Source organism: Tachyglossus aculeatus, chromosome 3, assembly GCF_015852505.1.
Source record: "Tachyglossus aculeatus isolate mTacAcu1 chromosome 3, mTacAcu1.pri, whole genome shotgun sequence".
NCBI lineage: Eukaryota > Metazoa > Chordata > Mammalia > Monotremata > Tachyglossidae > Tachyglossus > Tachyglossus aculeatus.
The window spans coordinates 27,795,585-27,808,740 of NC_052068.1; the positions used below are offsets into that span (position 1 = coordinate 27,795,585).

Consider the following 13,156-nt stretch of genomic DNA (forward strand, 5'->3'; position numbering starts at 1 on the left):
AGAGACGGTCCCTCCCCAACAACGGGCTAATCCTGGTTCTGCCACTTAACTGCAGTATGACCTTAAGTAAGTCACTTAATAATAATAATGATGGCATTTATTAAGCGCTCACTACGTGCAAAGCGCTGTTCTAAGCACTGGGGAGGTTACAAGGAGATCAGGTTGCCCATTTTACAGATGAGGGGATTAAGACTGTGAGCCCCATGTGGGACAGGGACTGTTACTGTGGGCAGATCTTGGGAAGTACAAATCGGCAACATGTAGAGCCGGTCCCTCCCCAACAACGTGCTAATCCCGTTTCTGCCACTTAACTGCAGTATGACCTTGAGTAAGTCACTTAATAATAATAATGATGGCATTTATTAAGCGCTCACTACGTGCAAAGCACTGATCTGAGCGCTGGGGAGGCTACAAGGATATGAGGTTGTCCCACATGGGGCTCACAGTCTTAATCCCCATTTTACAGATGAGGGGATTAAGACTGTGAGCCCCACGTGGGACAGGGACTGTGTCCAACCTAATTACCTTGTATCTACTCCAGTGCTTAGAACAGTGCTTGGCACGCAGTAAACGCTTAACAAATACCTTAATTCTTTTGTATTATTATTAGTAGTAGTACCACCGGGTGAAAGGGAATGGGTAAGAGAGAAGGGAGTAGAGTCCGGAAGCAAAGAGAAGATTGGTTTGTGGGTCGGGAAGAGTAGAAGAGAGAGAACCAGTAGTGGGGAGAGATGTGGCGGGATGGCGGGGGGAAATAGCACACAAAGGGAATTGGGAGTCACAGAGAGCGGGAAACTTCCCTCTAAAACTCCACCCTTTCAGCAGCTCCTTTGGTGTGTGAAGGGTAGCCATGTTAATCATGGCTGCATGATTCCCAGTTAAATTTTGGGTGGCGCTCAGCAGTGCTGCAGCTGCCCAATCAATCAATCGTATTTATTGAGCGCTTACTGTGTGCAGAGCACTGTACTAAGCGCTTGGGAAGTACAAGTTGGCAACATATAGAGACGGTCCCTACCCAACAGTGGGCTCACAGTCTAGAAGGGGGAGACAGAGAACAAAACCAAACATACTAACAAAATAAAATAGAATAGATATGTACAAGTAAAATAAATAGAGTAATAAATATGTACAAACATATATACAGGTGCTGTGGGGAAGGGAAGGAAAGGAGGTAAGAAGTGGGGGTGGAGGGGGGACGAGGGGGAGAGGAAGGAAGGGGCTCAGTCTGGGAAGGCCTCCTGGAGGAGGTGAGCTCTCAGTAGGGCCTTGAAGGGAGGAAGAGAGCTAGCTTGGCGGATGGACAGAGGGAGGGCATTCCAGGCCCGGGGGAGGACGGGGGCCGGGGGTCGATGGCGGGACAGGCGAGAGCGAGGTACAGTGAGGAGGTTAGCGGCGGAGGAGCGGAGGGTGCGGGCTGGGCTGGAGAAGGACAGAAGGGAGGGGAGGTAGGAGGCGGTGAGGTGATGAAGAGCTTTGAAGCCAATAGTGAAGAGTTTATGCTTGATTGGAAGGTTGATGGGCAACCACTGGAGATTTTTGAGGAAGGGGTGACATGCCCAGAGTGTTTCTGTAGAAAGATAATCTGGGCAGCAGAATCAATCAATCAATCAATCAGTAGTATTTATTGAGAGCTTACTGTGTGCAGAGCACTGTACTAAGCACTTGGGAAGTACAAGTTGGCAACATTTAGAGACAGTCCCTACCCAATAGTGGGCTCACAGTCTAGAAGGGGGAGACAGAGAACAAAACCAAACATATTAACAAAATAAAATAAATAGAATAGATATGTACAAGTAAAATAAATAGAGTAATAAATATGTACAAACATATATACATATATACAGGTGCTGTGGGGAAGGGAAGGACGTAAGACCGGGGGATGGAGAGGGGGATGAGGGGGAGAAGAAGGAGGGGGCTCAGTCTGGGAAGGCCTCCTGGAGGTGGTGAGCTCTCAGTAGGGCCTTGAAGGGAGAAAGAGAGCTAGCTTGGCGGATGGGCAGAGGGAGGGCATTCCAGGCCAGGAGGATGACGTGGGCCGGGGGTCGACGGCGGGACAGGCGAGAACGAGGCACGATGAGGAGATTGGTGGCAGAGGAGTGAAGTATAGACTGAAGTGGGGAGAGACAGGAGGTTGGGAGATCAGAAGGATCAGAAAGGATTGATGAGCATGAGAGTGACGGCAGAATTTCCGGAATTGTCCTGCCAAATCTGAATGACTGGTTACCTAACTTCATAATCCCTGTGGCTGCAGACCCACTTCCCACATCCCAAGGGTATGGAACGGGGATGTTCCTTAGAGAGTGAGGCTCTTGTCATCCCTAATCTCTGTACAATTTTGAACCTCACTAATTCTGAAATCCCAGTCTCCAGACCGCACACAGCCTCTTCCCCCTTATACCTTCTCCCCACAAATTGTCCTCTTCCCTCACAGAGACCTCCAACCCCTTAACCCCTCTACCTATCTCAAGCCATCTTGCCCCATTTGGGCTCCCGGCACAACATCCCCTCAACTCTGCTTTCTCTGCCAAACTCAACTCCCTTGCGCTCCTGTCCCTCCGACAATCTTAGACCACCAACCGTCAGCCTTCTGCTGTTGGCGGATATCTCAAGTTCAACCTTCTCTAATGCTAACCTTCTCACTGTACCTCCATCTCGTCTACTCGCCTCTGACCTTTCGCCCACGTCCTGCCTCTGGCCTGGTGTGCCCTCTCACTTCATATCCGAACAACAATTACTCTCCCCACCTTCCTAGCCTTATTGAAAGCCCGTCTCCTCCAAGAAGCCTTCCCTGACCAAGCCGTGTTTTCCTTTTCCACTCCCTTCTGCGTCACCCTCCCTTGCTCCCTCTATTCATCGCCCCCCTCCCAGCCTCACAAGACTTATGCCCATATCTGTAATTTTATTTATTTATATTAACGTCTGTCTCCTCCTCTAGACTCTAAGCTCATTGTGGTTAGGGAATGTATCTGTTATATTGTTATAGTGTACTCACCCAAGCGCTCAGTACTGTGCTCTGCACTTGGTAAGCGCTCAATAAATACTATCATCATCATCAATCGTATTTATTGAGCGCTAACTGTGTGCAGAGCACTGTACTAAGCGCTTGGGAAGTACAAGTTGGCAACATCTAGAGACAGTCCCTACCCAACAGTGGGCTCACAGTCTAGAAGGGGGAGACAGAGAACAAAACCAAACATATTAACAAAATAAAATAAATAGAATAGATATGTACAGGTAAAATAAATAAATAAATAGAGTAATAAATATGTACAAACATATATACATATATACAGGTGCTATGGGGAAGGGAAGGTGCTATGGGGAAGGGAAGGACTATCGACTGACCGACCAACCTTTATGAATTGCATCTCCTCCCAGAGGCCTTCCCTGCTTGAGCTCTCATCCTCCCCTCCCTATTCAGTGTCTACAACAGTGCTTGGCACATAAGTGCTTAACAAATACCATTATTATGATTCCCCACCCGACTGCAACTTCTCCTAAACACCTGGGTGCCCCCCTGATGCCCCCACAACCCTCGATATAAATATCTTTAAACTCTATTGCTGCTCTTTATTTGTAATCTATTTTAGTGTTCATTTCCCCTGTTATATAAGCGCTCAATAAATACGATTGATTGATTATATTAGAAGGTCTGTGATGGGAGGGATTGAGTCTACTGATATTTTGTACCCTCCAAAGCTCTTAGCACCTCACTGTGCACAGAGTAAGACTGCAGACTCTCAGCTCACTGTGGGCACTCTGTTGTATTGTACTCTCCCAAGCACCGAGTACAGTGCTCTGCACATGGTATAAGCACTTTATCAATACCATTGATTGATAATAAGCACTCAAAAATACTCTTGCTTGGGATTGATTGATTGGCAGGAAGGGCATGTCTTTCCCCTTGCCCCAGAGTCTGGGAGTCACCTGCAGGTCTTCGGGATCCTTTCTACTGGCCTTAATGGCGACAGAAATCTCCATCATTGAGAGAGAAAAAATTGCCCCTTAAGAGCCGAAACCTCACTTTCTTTAATGCAAGACTTTGCCTTCAACATGCCTTAGATTCAGTTATTCTCATAATTCTAACAGAGCTCTTCCAGATTTTTCATGGCCTACTTAACGTATTTTATACTCCCTTTAGGATATTTTATTAATTTTCTCTCTTGTTTTCCTCTCATTTTTTTTTGGCATGGTATTTTTCCCCCTAAGATGTAGTTTTGATGGCTTTTGATCATCCTGGGTATAAATTATTATTTTGCAGCCTCAATTCAAATGGTGTTTGTTTAAAATAGACAAATGCACAGTCCACGAGGAGCAGTGTGGCCTAGTGGAAAGAGCATGGGCCTGAGAGTTAGAAGACCTGGGTTCCAGTCCCAGCTCCTCCAGTTGCCTGCTGTGTGACCTTGGACAAGTCACCTTTTCTATGTGTCAGTTTCCCCTATGGAAAATGGAGATTGAATGCCTAGTGTCCCTCATGCTTAGACTGTGAGCCCTGTGCGGGGCAGGGACTGTGTCCGACCTGATTTATTCATGCGTATCCCAGCGCTTAGAACAGTGCTTGACACAGAGTACGTGCTTATCAAACACAATAATGATGATGATTTTTTAAAAAAGAAAAATGCCTGGATTTACTGGGCTCAAGTGAAACTCTGAACATCTGATGTAATGAAGGCATCTAGTATTTTTGCAGTCCGCTCAACAGATCCCTTGCTTGCGTTCCCCTTAAGTGCGATATGCCGGTCTGTAGACGTAATAATAATAATAATAATGATAGCATTTATTAAGCGCTTACTATGTGCAAAGCACTGTTCTAAGCGCTGGGGAGGTTACAAGGTGATCAGGTTGTCTCATGGGGAGCTCAGTCTTAATCCCCATTTTACAGATGAGGTAACTGAGGCCCAGAGAAGTTAAGTGACTTGCCCAAAGTCACCCAGCTGACAATTGGCAGAGCTCTTCCCATCATTACAATAACTGTGCATTGTTTGGGCCATTTGAGAAGTCACGATGCCCGTTTTCTTTTGGGGAAACCTCCCGCCAGCGGCGCAGCTATCTCCGAGGCCCCGGTGCGGCTTTTGATCCGAAGGGCCCCGCGCGCCGCGCGGCCCGCGTCGGCATCGCGTCGGTCGGCGTCTCCGTGGTGGTTCCGTTTTCCGGCTAATTGTGTTCTCCGAATCTTTGCCTAGGTCTGTAACCAGTGATGAAGGATCCACGAATGCATTCACAGGAAGGGGGTCACCTGGTAGGGGTCAAAAGACTAAAGTCTGTACCACACCTTCATCTGGTCATGCTGCATCTGGGAAGGACTCGAGCAGCAGATTGGCTGTTACAGACCCCTCTCGGCCTGGTGCCACCACCAAAATCACCACCACCTCCACCTACATATCTGCCTCTACACTTAAAGTTAACAAGAAAACCAAAGGGCTCATTGATGGCCTGACTAAGTTTTTCACACCATCCCCCGATGGTCGCAGATCACGAGGTGAAATAATAGACTTTTCAAAGCACTATCGTCCAAGGAAAAAGGTCTCTCAGAAACAGTCATGCACTTCTCATGTGTTGGCTCCAGGTACCACCCACAAACTAAAACCTCCACCTTCTTCACTGTCACCCCCAACTCCCATCTCTGGTCCGAGCCCCCGTCCACAAAAATCCGGCACTTGCTCTTCTTCTAACTCTCCCGAGAGTTCTGCCAGTCAGTCAAGTGGGCCCTCCTCCAGCAGGCTCCTTAATAACAGCCAGCTGAAGGGGCTCTTTGATGGACTCTCTCATATCTATGCCACCCAGGGTCAGTCTCGAACAAAGGGACGCCCCAGTTACGCGCCACCTAGACGGACGCGTCGTGTGCCTGAGTTACCTTCCGCCGCAAAAGCGCCCGCCCGTTTCTTTGGGAAGAAAACCATTAGGAACAGGTTCATTTCGCATTCCTCTGCCTCTGGATGGGGGATGTCCAGAGGATGTGCTTTTAAAGCAATTGCTCACTTCAGACGAACCACTTTCCTTAAAAAGCGCAGGATGCTAGGCAGATTAAAGTATAAGGCGACCCCTCAGGTGGGGGCCCCCTCACCAGGGAAGGGGAGCTTGGCAGACGGAAGGATTAAACCCGATCAGAACGATGGTAAGCAAAAGGTCACAGCTCCAACCAAACCTGCGGTCCCGTCCCCTTCCACCTCCCCCAGAGACTCCGAACCAGTTCTTATTTGTCCCCCTAGGTCTTAGCTACCTCTCTCCTCCTAACCTCACTTTCATACGAAAGCAGTGAAACCTCGACCCTTTTTCTAACGCCGACTAAACCTCCAGGATGTTGTTCTTCTAACAGATGTGGTGTCATCTTCTGTTATTTATTTCCACCTGTAGTGACACTAGGACCCCCCCCCCCCCCCCCAGTTGCCTTCATAGTGCTGCTTCTGGCTCTGTAGTCTCGCATGAATAGCAAGTCTGTCATGCTGCCGCTCTGTTGTTTCCCTTGCCTTCACCCCGGCGGTTCTGCCGCCGTGATGATTGTTTGCCGTCAGCGCTTACGGTGATGAGCATTTCCGTTCTCCATTTCCCTCTGTTCCATTGCTTTTTCATGACAAGTTCCACCTCGCTCAGTTGCAGCAAAACCCGATCTGCGATACTATGAAATGGGGTCCCGTCCGTCTCCCCGCTCCCCCGCTTTTCTTTTGGAAGAAAAAAGGAAAATGTTTTGGGTTTTCTTCTAAAATTGAAATTGGCCTAGTAAATTGGCCTTTAATATTCTGACTCCTTTTTTTTTTAAAAAAAAAACAACAACCTGGAAATGGGAAGGAGTGGTAGGCATGACTTTTAGAAAGTTAACATTCGAAGCTGTACAATTCACCCTATGATCTCTCTAGACAGTGTGAATGCTTTCATATGTTTGCTTTTCTTTCCCCAAATCCATTTTATTGTAGGCAAAAAGATGATAAAGGAGAATTCAAAATATAAGTTTGGGGTACAACTGGTGACGGCTGAGAACCGTGCCTGAATTTATGTGCGGTATCTAAACGTAAAAGATTGTGCTATTAAAACAAAAAAATGGGGCGAGTTAGAAGATCCCTAAATGGCCACAATGCTGATTTCGTTAACATTGTGGTAGTTTAAGGATGGTGTTCGTGATTCATGTCGGTGAATACGCTTTCTGCTGGTTTTAAATAACAGATACTGAAATCAAAATAAACATCAAACAAGAAAGCGCAGATGTAAATGTGGTTGGAAGCCAGGACGTTGTTTCGGAAGAGGATTTGGATGTCTTTAAACAGGCACAGGAACTCTCTTTAGAGGTAAGACAAGGTCAAGTGAAGTTTAACAGTCTTTAAAATGCTGATGTGAAAATACTTTCTCGTTTCCCGACGCTTCCCTCATCGTCCTCTCGTCCTTTTTAAATCTAGGCATGCCCAACCCCGTGGCTCAGTATTAGTGTCCACTAGGTTCAGTAAGTTGAGGCATAACAATGAATGATTATGGTGTTAATTAAGCGCTTCTTCCTTGCCAACCACTGGTCTAGATACACGATAAGCATGAGAAGCGGTGTGGCTTCTCTCCTCTTCTTCCTCCTGCCTGTATATATGTTTGTACATATTTATTACTCTATTTATTTATTTATTTATTTTACTTGTACATATCTATTCTATTTTATTTTGTTAATATGTTTGGTTTTGTTCTCTGTCTCCCCCTTCTAGACTGTGAGCCCACTGTTGGGTAGGGACTGTCTCTAAATGTCGCCAACTTGTACTTCCCAAGCGCTTAGTACAGTGCTCTGCACACAGTAAGCGCTCAATAAATACAATTGATTGATTGATTAGTGGGAAGAGCACAGGCTTGGGAGTCAGAGGTCGTGGCTTCTAATCCCGGCTCCGCCACTTGTCAGCTGTGTGACTTTGTGCAAGTCACCTCCCTTCTCCGTGCCTCAGTTCCCTCATCTGTAAAATGGGGATGAAGACCGTGAGCCCCGTGTGGGACCACCTGATTACCGTGTATCTCCCCCAGCTCTTAGAACAGTGCTTGGCACCTAGTAAGCGCTTAACAAATGCCATCATCATTATTATCAATCCCCGTCCCACACAGAGCGCGCGATCTAACTGATGGGGGAGAGCAGAGTATCTTCCCCCTCATTTTATACTGGAGGAGACTGAGGCCCAGAGAGGTTAAGTGACTTGCCCAGAGTTATACAGCGGGCCAGAGGCAGAGCTAGGATTAAAACCCAGGTCTTCTAACTGTGGTTTGCGTGATTCCCAGTCTCATGTTCTTTCTGCCTTTTCGATGGGCCAAGCCGGTGAAGGGACATGGCAGTTGAAGAAAAGAGCAAGCGGAATGACACTTGAAACATTAGAGGTTGCGGACATCCGACGTTCGTGAAATCTTTGAAAACTAATGTCTGGCTTTAATTCTATTTTTATATTTATAAAATTTGGGATGTTTTCTTCAGCGCAGTCAGCCTCTTATTCTTTGGGATTTGTGGCAGACGTTTTGTCTTCTGTTCACCTATGTTGTACTTAAGGAATTTAGGGCCCTTATGGGGGTGATGGGTTTTGTGGAGGAATAGCGTTGATTGAGTGTCCCCTTGGTGTTCTGCACTGTGCTTGGGAATCATTCAGTCAACCAGTGGTATTTATTGAGCGCTCACTGTGTACAGAGCGCCATGCTAAGCACACTTCTCCCTCTAAACTGAAAGCTTGCTGTGGGCACGTTTCTGCCGTCTCTGTTGTATCGTACTCACCCAAGCACTTAGTATGGTGCTCTGCAAATAGTAAGCGCTCAATAGATACCACCGACGGTGGTGAGGGTGCAACACAATAGAGTTGGTAGACACTTTCCCTGCCCACAAGGAGCATACAGTCTAGAGGAAGTATAGATTAATGGAGTGGCACGGTACTGAGGCTTTCTCCAACCGTCCTTATGTTCGGCTTCGTGTCGCCTGTTTGCGGCTTGGTATGACATTTTTCGTCGGGCCTAGATAAATGTGAAATTTTTCTTTAAACCAAATACAGTTTTGTAATCCCTGAATCTTGCCAGCGTGATCCATGTTCAGGCTCGTCTGGCCATTGTGATTTTGCTCTGTTGGGCAGGAGATTTTACTCTGAAAGACATTCAGTTCAGATTCACTTGGTGCTTCCAGCCATTTCGCTGAACATTTCATCGAAAATGATGTAGTTTCTTTTGGATCTAAATAACAACACTGCCTCCATTTCTGAGAAACAGTAGCAGTGCCGCAGAATTTTCATACACTGCTTCCAAGGACCCTTTAAAAATGTTTGTTGTAGGTGGCTGTTATCAGAATTTTTGCCATATTTTTCAAGAGAACTTGTGGTCATACTTAACTTCGTGAACAATGACAACTTGGAAACAATATAGTAGAGGTAATATTTTGTGTTTGAAAACTAGGCTTCAGGTGAATTCAGTGAAAGGACTTGAATGTATGTAATGAGAGATATCTTCCTCTGATATAGTACAGTGCTCTGCACATAGTAAGCGCTCAATAAATACGATTGATGATGATGATATATTTATAGTAAAACTTTTCTCTTTTCCACCATCCAGAAAATAGGTTGTAAAAGTGGTGTGGAGTCAAATGGCCGGTACCCTTCGGTAATAGAATTTGGAAAGTTTGAAATCCAGACCTGGTACTCTTCGCCATACCCACAGGAATATGCAAGGTAGTACAATTACCCTGATAAATATGTATTTTTTTCTTAAGCTAGAGAAAGGACCTCTCGATCCAAAGGACATGAAGGGCTTTTCGAAATAAAATAAAATTTTGTGATTGCTTCTTCAATACCTCTTTATTCAAAATCTTAGCTAATACCTTCAATCAAAAAGTTACATATGCATTGCAAATTCTGCCTTTTAAGTACTAGACCATTCTGCCTCCCTTTTGTTGTCAGGGTCTCTGGCATAAAAACAATTTAGGAAAGTATTGTTCTTAACTTTGAAAAACATACGTTTGCTTCCTTTACTCGTACCTTTCAAATAAAGTCTACTCTTTTACTTCTAACGTGCGTATGTTGGTGGTAGTGGGGAGGGTGCAACTGTTTGTTGTGAAGTTGAGCATAAACCTGAGGCAGGGCTTGGAAAGAAGGGTCTTTGAAAAGATGGTAAAAAGGGAAGGGGGAAAAGAAGTAGAAGAAATCAATCAATCAATCAATCATATTTATTGAGCACTTACTGTGTGCAGAGCACTGTACTAAGCGCTTGGGAAGTACAAGTTGGCAACATATGGAGACAGACCCTACCCAACAGTGGGCTCACAGTCTAGAAGGGGCTCACAGTCTAGAAGAGTCTAGAGAAAGACTAGAGAAAGGAAAAGAGGAGGAGGAGGAGAAGTGGAAGAAAAGATAGGAGGAGGAGGAGAGGAAGAAAGGAAAAGAGGAAGAGCAGGAAAGAGAGGAAAAGAAGAAGAGGAGGAGGAGAGGAAGAAAGGAAAAGATGATGAGGAAAAAGATAATCTATGTTCCATGTGGAGCTAACATGAAAGCAAGAGGAAATTTAATATTGTAGTGGAGGGAAAGGTCGGAACTAATAAGCTAGATCTGGGAGTTATTTGCACAGAGGTTGTAGTTAAAGCTGTGGGAGCAGATACTTCCCCACGGGAGTGAGAGTAAAGTGGGAAGACCCAGAACACAGCCTTGAAGGACGTTTCATTTAGTGGTTGAGAGACGGGGGTGGAGCCAACGGAAAGGTATAAGAAAGAGTTGTCCGAAAGCTAGAAGAACCAAGAGACTGTGTCAGTAAAATTAAGGCCAGATTGCATTTCCTGGAGCTAGGAACCTAGATGGGCCGAGGGGAACTGCCCTCGTCCATCCCATCTTCCAACCAATCCCCGGTGCCTCGGGAGAACCAGAATGGTGGCGGCAGCAGCAATATTCTCCTCGTGTCAAAGTGACCATTTTGGCCATCTGCTCTGAGGGGTGGGGCAGACTAGGTCCAACTGCCCACCCTGCCTAAAAAATCCAGGAGGGGAGGTTAATGGCTTCCAGCATCCAAAAAAACACCAAACCCAAACCCTGCTTTCCTCCTAGAATTCTTCCTCTGGCACAGGAGCAGTAGGTGATTGGAATGAAGGGAGAGTGCTTTCCGCTATTTAGAGCTCCACGTTAGGAGCTGGAAACCTGGCTGCTTTTCCCAGTTGGACTACAGACTGGCTGCAAGACTTTGAACCAGGTGTCTAGCCCCTCTGCCTCACCTTACCCTCTTGTAGCATAAGGGTAGTAATCATGTGTATTATTATCACATATATAAGCGCTTATACTATATATATAATATAATATAATATATTATATATTATAATATATAATATAAGCGCTTATATAAAAGCGCTTAGTACAGTGCTCTGCACATAGTAAGCGCTCAATAAATATGATTGATGATAATATTATAATATTATTATTATTATATATAATATAATGTATAATATTATTATAATATTATTATTATTGTATCAAGGCCCTACTGAGAGCTCACCTCCTCCTGGAGGCCTTCCCAGACTGAGCCCCCTCCTTCCTCTCCCCCTCCTCCCCCTCTCCATCCCCCTGTCTTACCTCCTTCCCTTCCCCACAGCACCTGTATATATGTATATATGTTTGACATATTTATTACTCTATTAATTTATTTATTTTACTTGTAAATATTCTATTTATTTTATTTTGTTAATATGTTTGGTTTTGTTCCCTGTCTCCCCCTTCTAGACTGTGAGCCCACTGTTGGGTAGGGACTGTCTCCATATGTTGCCAGCTTGTACTTCCCAAGCACTTAGTACAGTGCTCTGCACACAGTAAGCGCTCAATAAATACGATTGATTGATTGATTGATTATTGTACTTTGAGATCTTTGTATAAAAGGAATAAGTGCAGTTATTGAACTTGTGAACATCTCCTCTCCTTCCCCTCTTGATTCTTGGGGAAATATCCCTGTAGTGTGTGTCGAGGGAAAGTATGATCATCATCACTTTGAAAGTGGAAAAGATAATTTTATCTTGCTAAGTCAGTGGTGGAGTTGGAAGAAGACCCCAGCTCTGTTGACTTATAGTGCAATGCAGTCTTTATTGGACCGTGGTGTGGACTAATCATAATAATAATGTTTGTGGGGGAAAAAAAAAACCTTATCCAGTAGTAAAAATGGAGGGAATGTAGTTCTGGACCTTGGTGCTTTATCGGTTGGCCAGTTATTTTCCATGATGTAGTTGATTTACCGTCCGGGTTACCAGAGCGAAAACACTCCATTGCCACTACTGACCTAATTCTCCTCCGATACAGTAGTACTACTGTACCCCAGTTTGCACTTTCGATTGGCTCCATGATGATGGAGTGTAAGTGGAAGATGGCTTAAGAAAATATCGTTTTTCTTTGGAAATAATGTAAAATACATTAAGGTGTCTCCCAGATCCTCAAAACTGACCTAGACAAAATAAATATCTTTGAAGCAGTGATTAAGAAACCCAAACTGCTTGATCAAATAGCCATGTAAATATGAACCATTAATAAAGGATTTAGAATTAGATTATTTTATGTGTACATATGTTCACTGAGTTTTCAGAGTTATTTTTTTCCATCCAATTCAGCTAAAAGACGCCTTGTGCTGCTACACTTTTAATATGTTTTGTTCTCTGTCTCCCCCTTCTAGACTGCGAGCCCACTGTTGGGTAGGGACCGTCTCTATATGTTGCCAACTTGTACTTCCCAAGCGCTTAGTACAGTGCTGTGCACACAGTAAGCGCTCAATAAATACGAGTGAATGACTGAATGAATGTTATTAGCCTATGCCAAATAGAACTGCTTTTCATGCTAATTTGAAATAGGTTCAGTCAGATAATAATAATAATAGTAGTATTTGCTAAGCACTTCCTATATGCCAAGCACTGTTCTAAGTGCTGGGGTAGTTACAAGGTAATCACATGTCCCACATGAGGCTCACAGTCTTAATCCCCATTGTACAGATGAGGTAACTGAGGCATGGAGAAGTTAAGTGTCTTGCCCAAGGTCACACAGCAGACAAGTGGCAGAGCCGGGATTAGAACCCATGACCTCCGTCTCCCAAGCCTGTGCTCTTGCCACTAGGCTATGCTGCTTTCCTAGTATTTTCTCCATGAAAATACTTCTAAGGTTGAGCCCACGGTTGGGTAGGGACTGTCTCTATATGTTGCCAACTTGTACTTCCCAAGCGC

General features: G+C 45.0%; 1 protein-coding gene across 1 annotated transcript in view; it reads left to right on the plus strand.

Annotated features, from left to right (window-relative positions):
• KAT6B (lysine acetyltransferase 6B) overlaps positions 1 to 13,156 on the plus strand; it is a 346,051-nt gene that overhangs the window by 240,214 nt on the left and 92,681 nt on the right. The window contains 3 exon segments of the mRNA XM_038743525.1: positions 5,184 to 6,115; positions 7,159 to 7,280; positions 9,538 to 9,653. Of these exon segments, the coding sequence (XP_038599453.1) occupies positions 5,184 to 6,115; positions 7,159 to 7,280; positions 9,538 to 9,653 (1,170 nt within the window).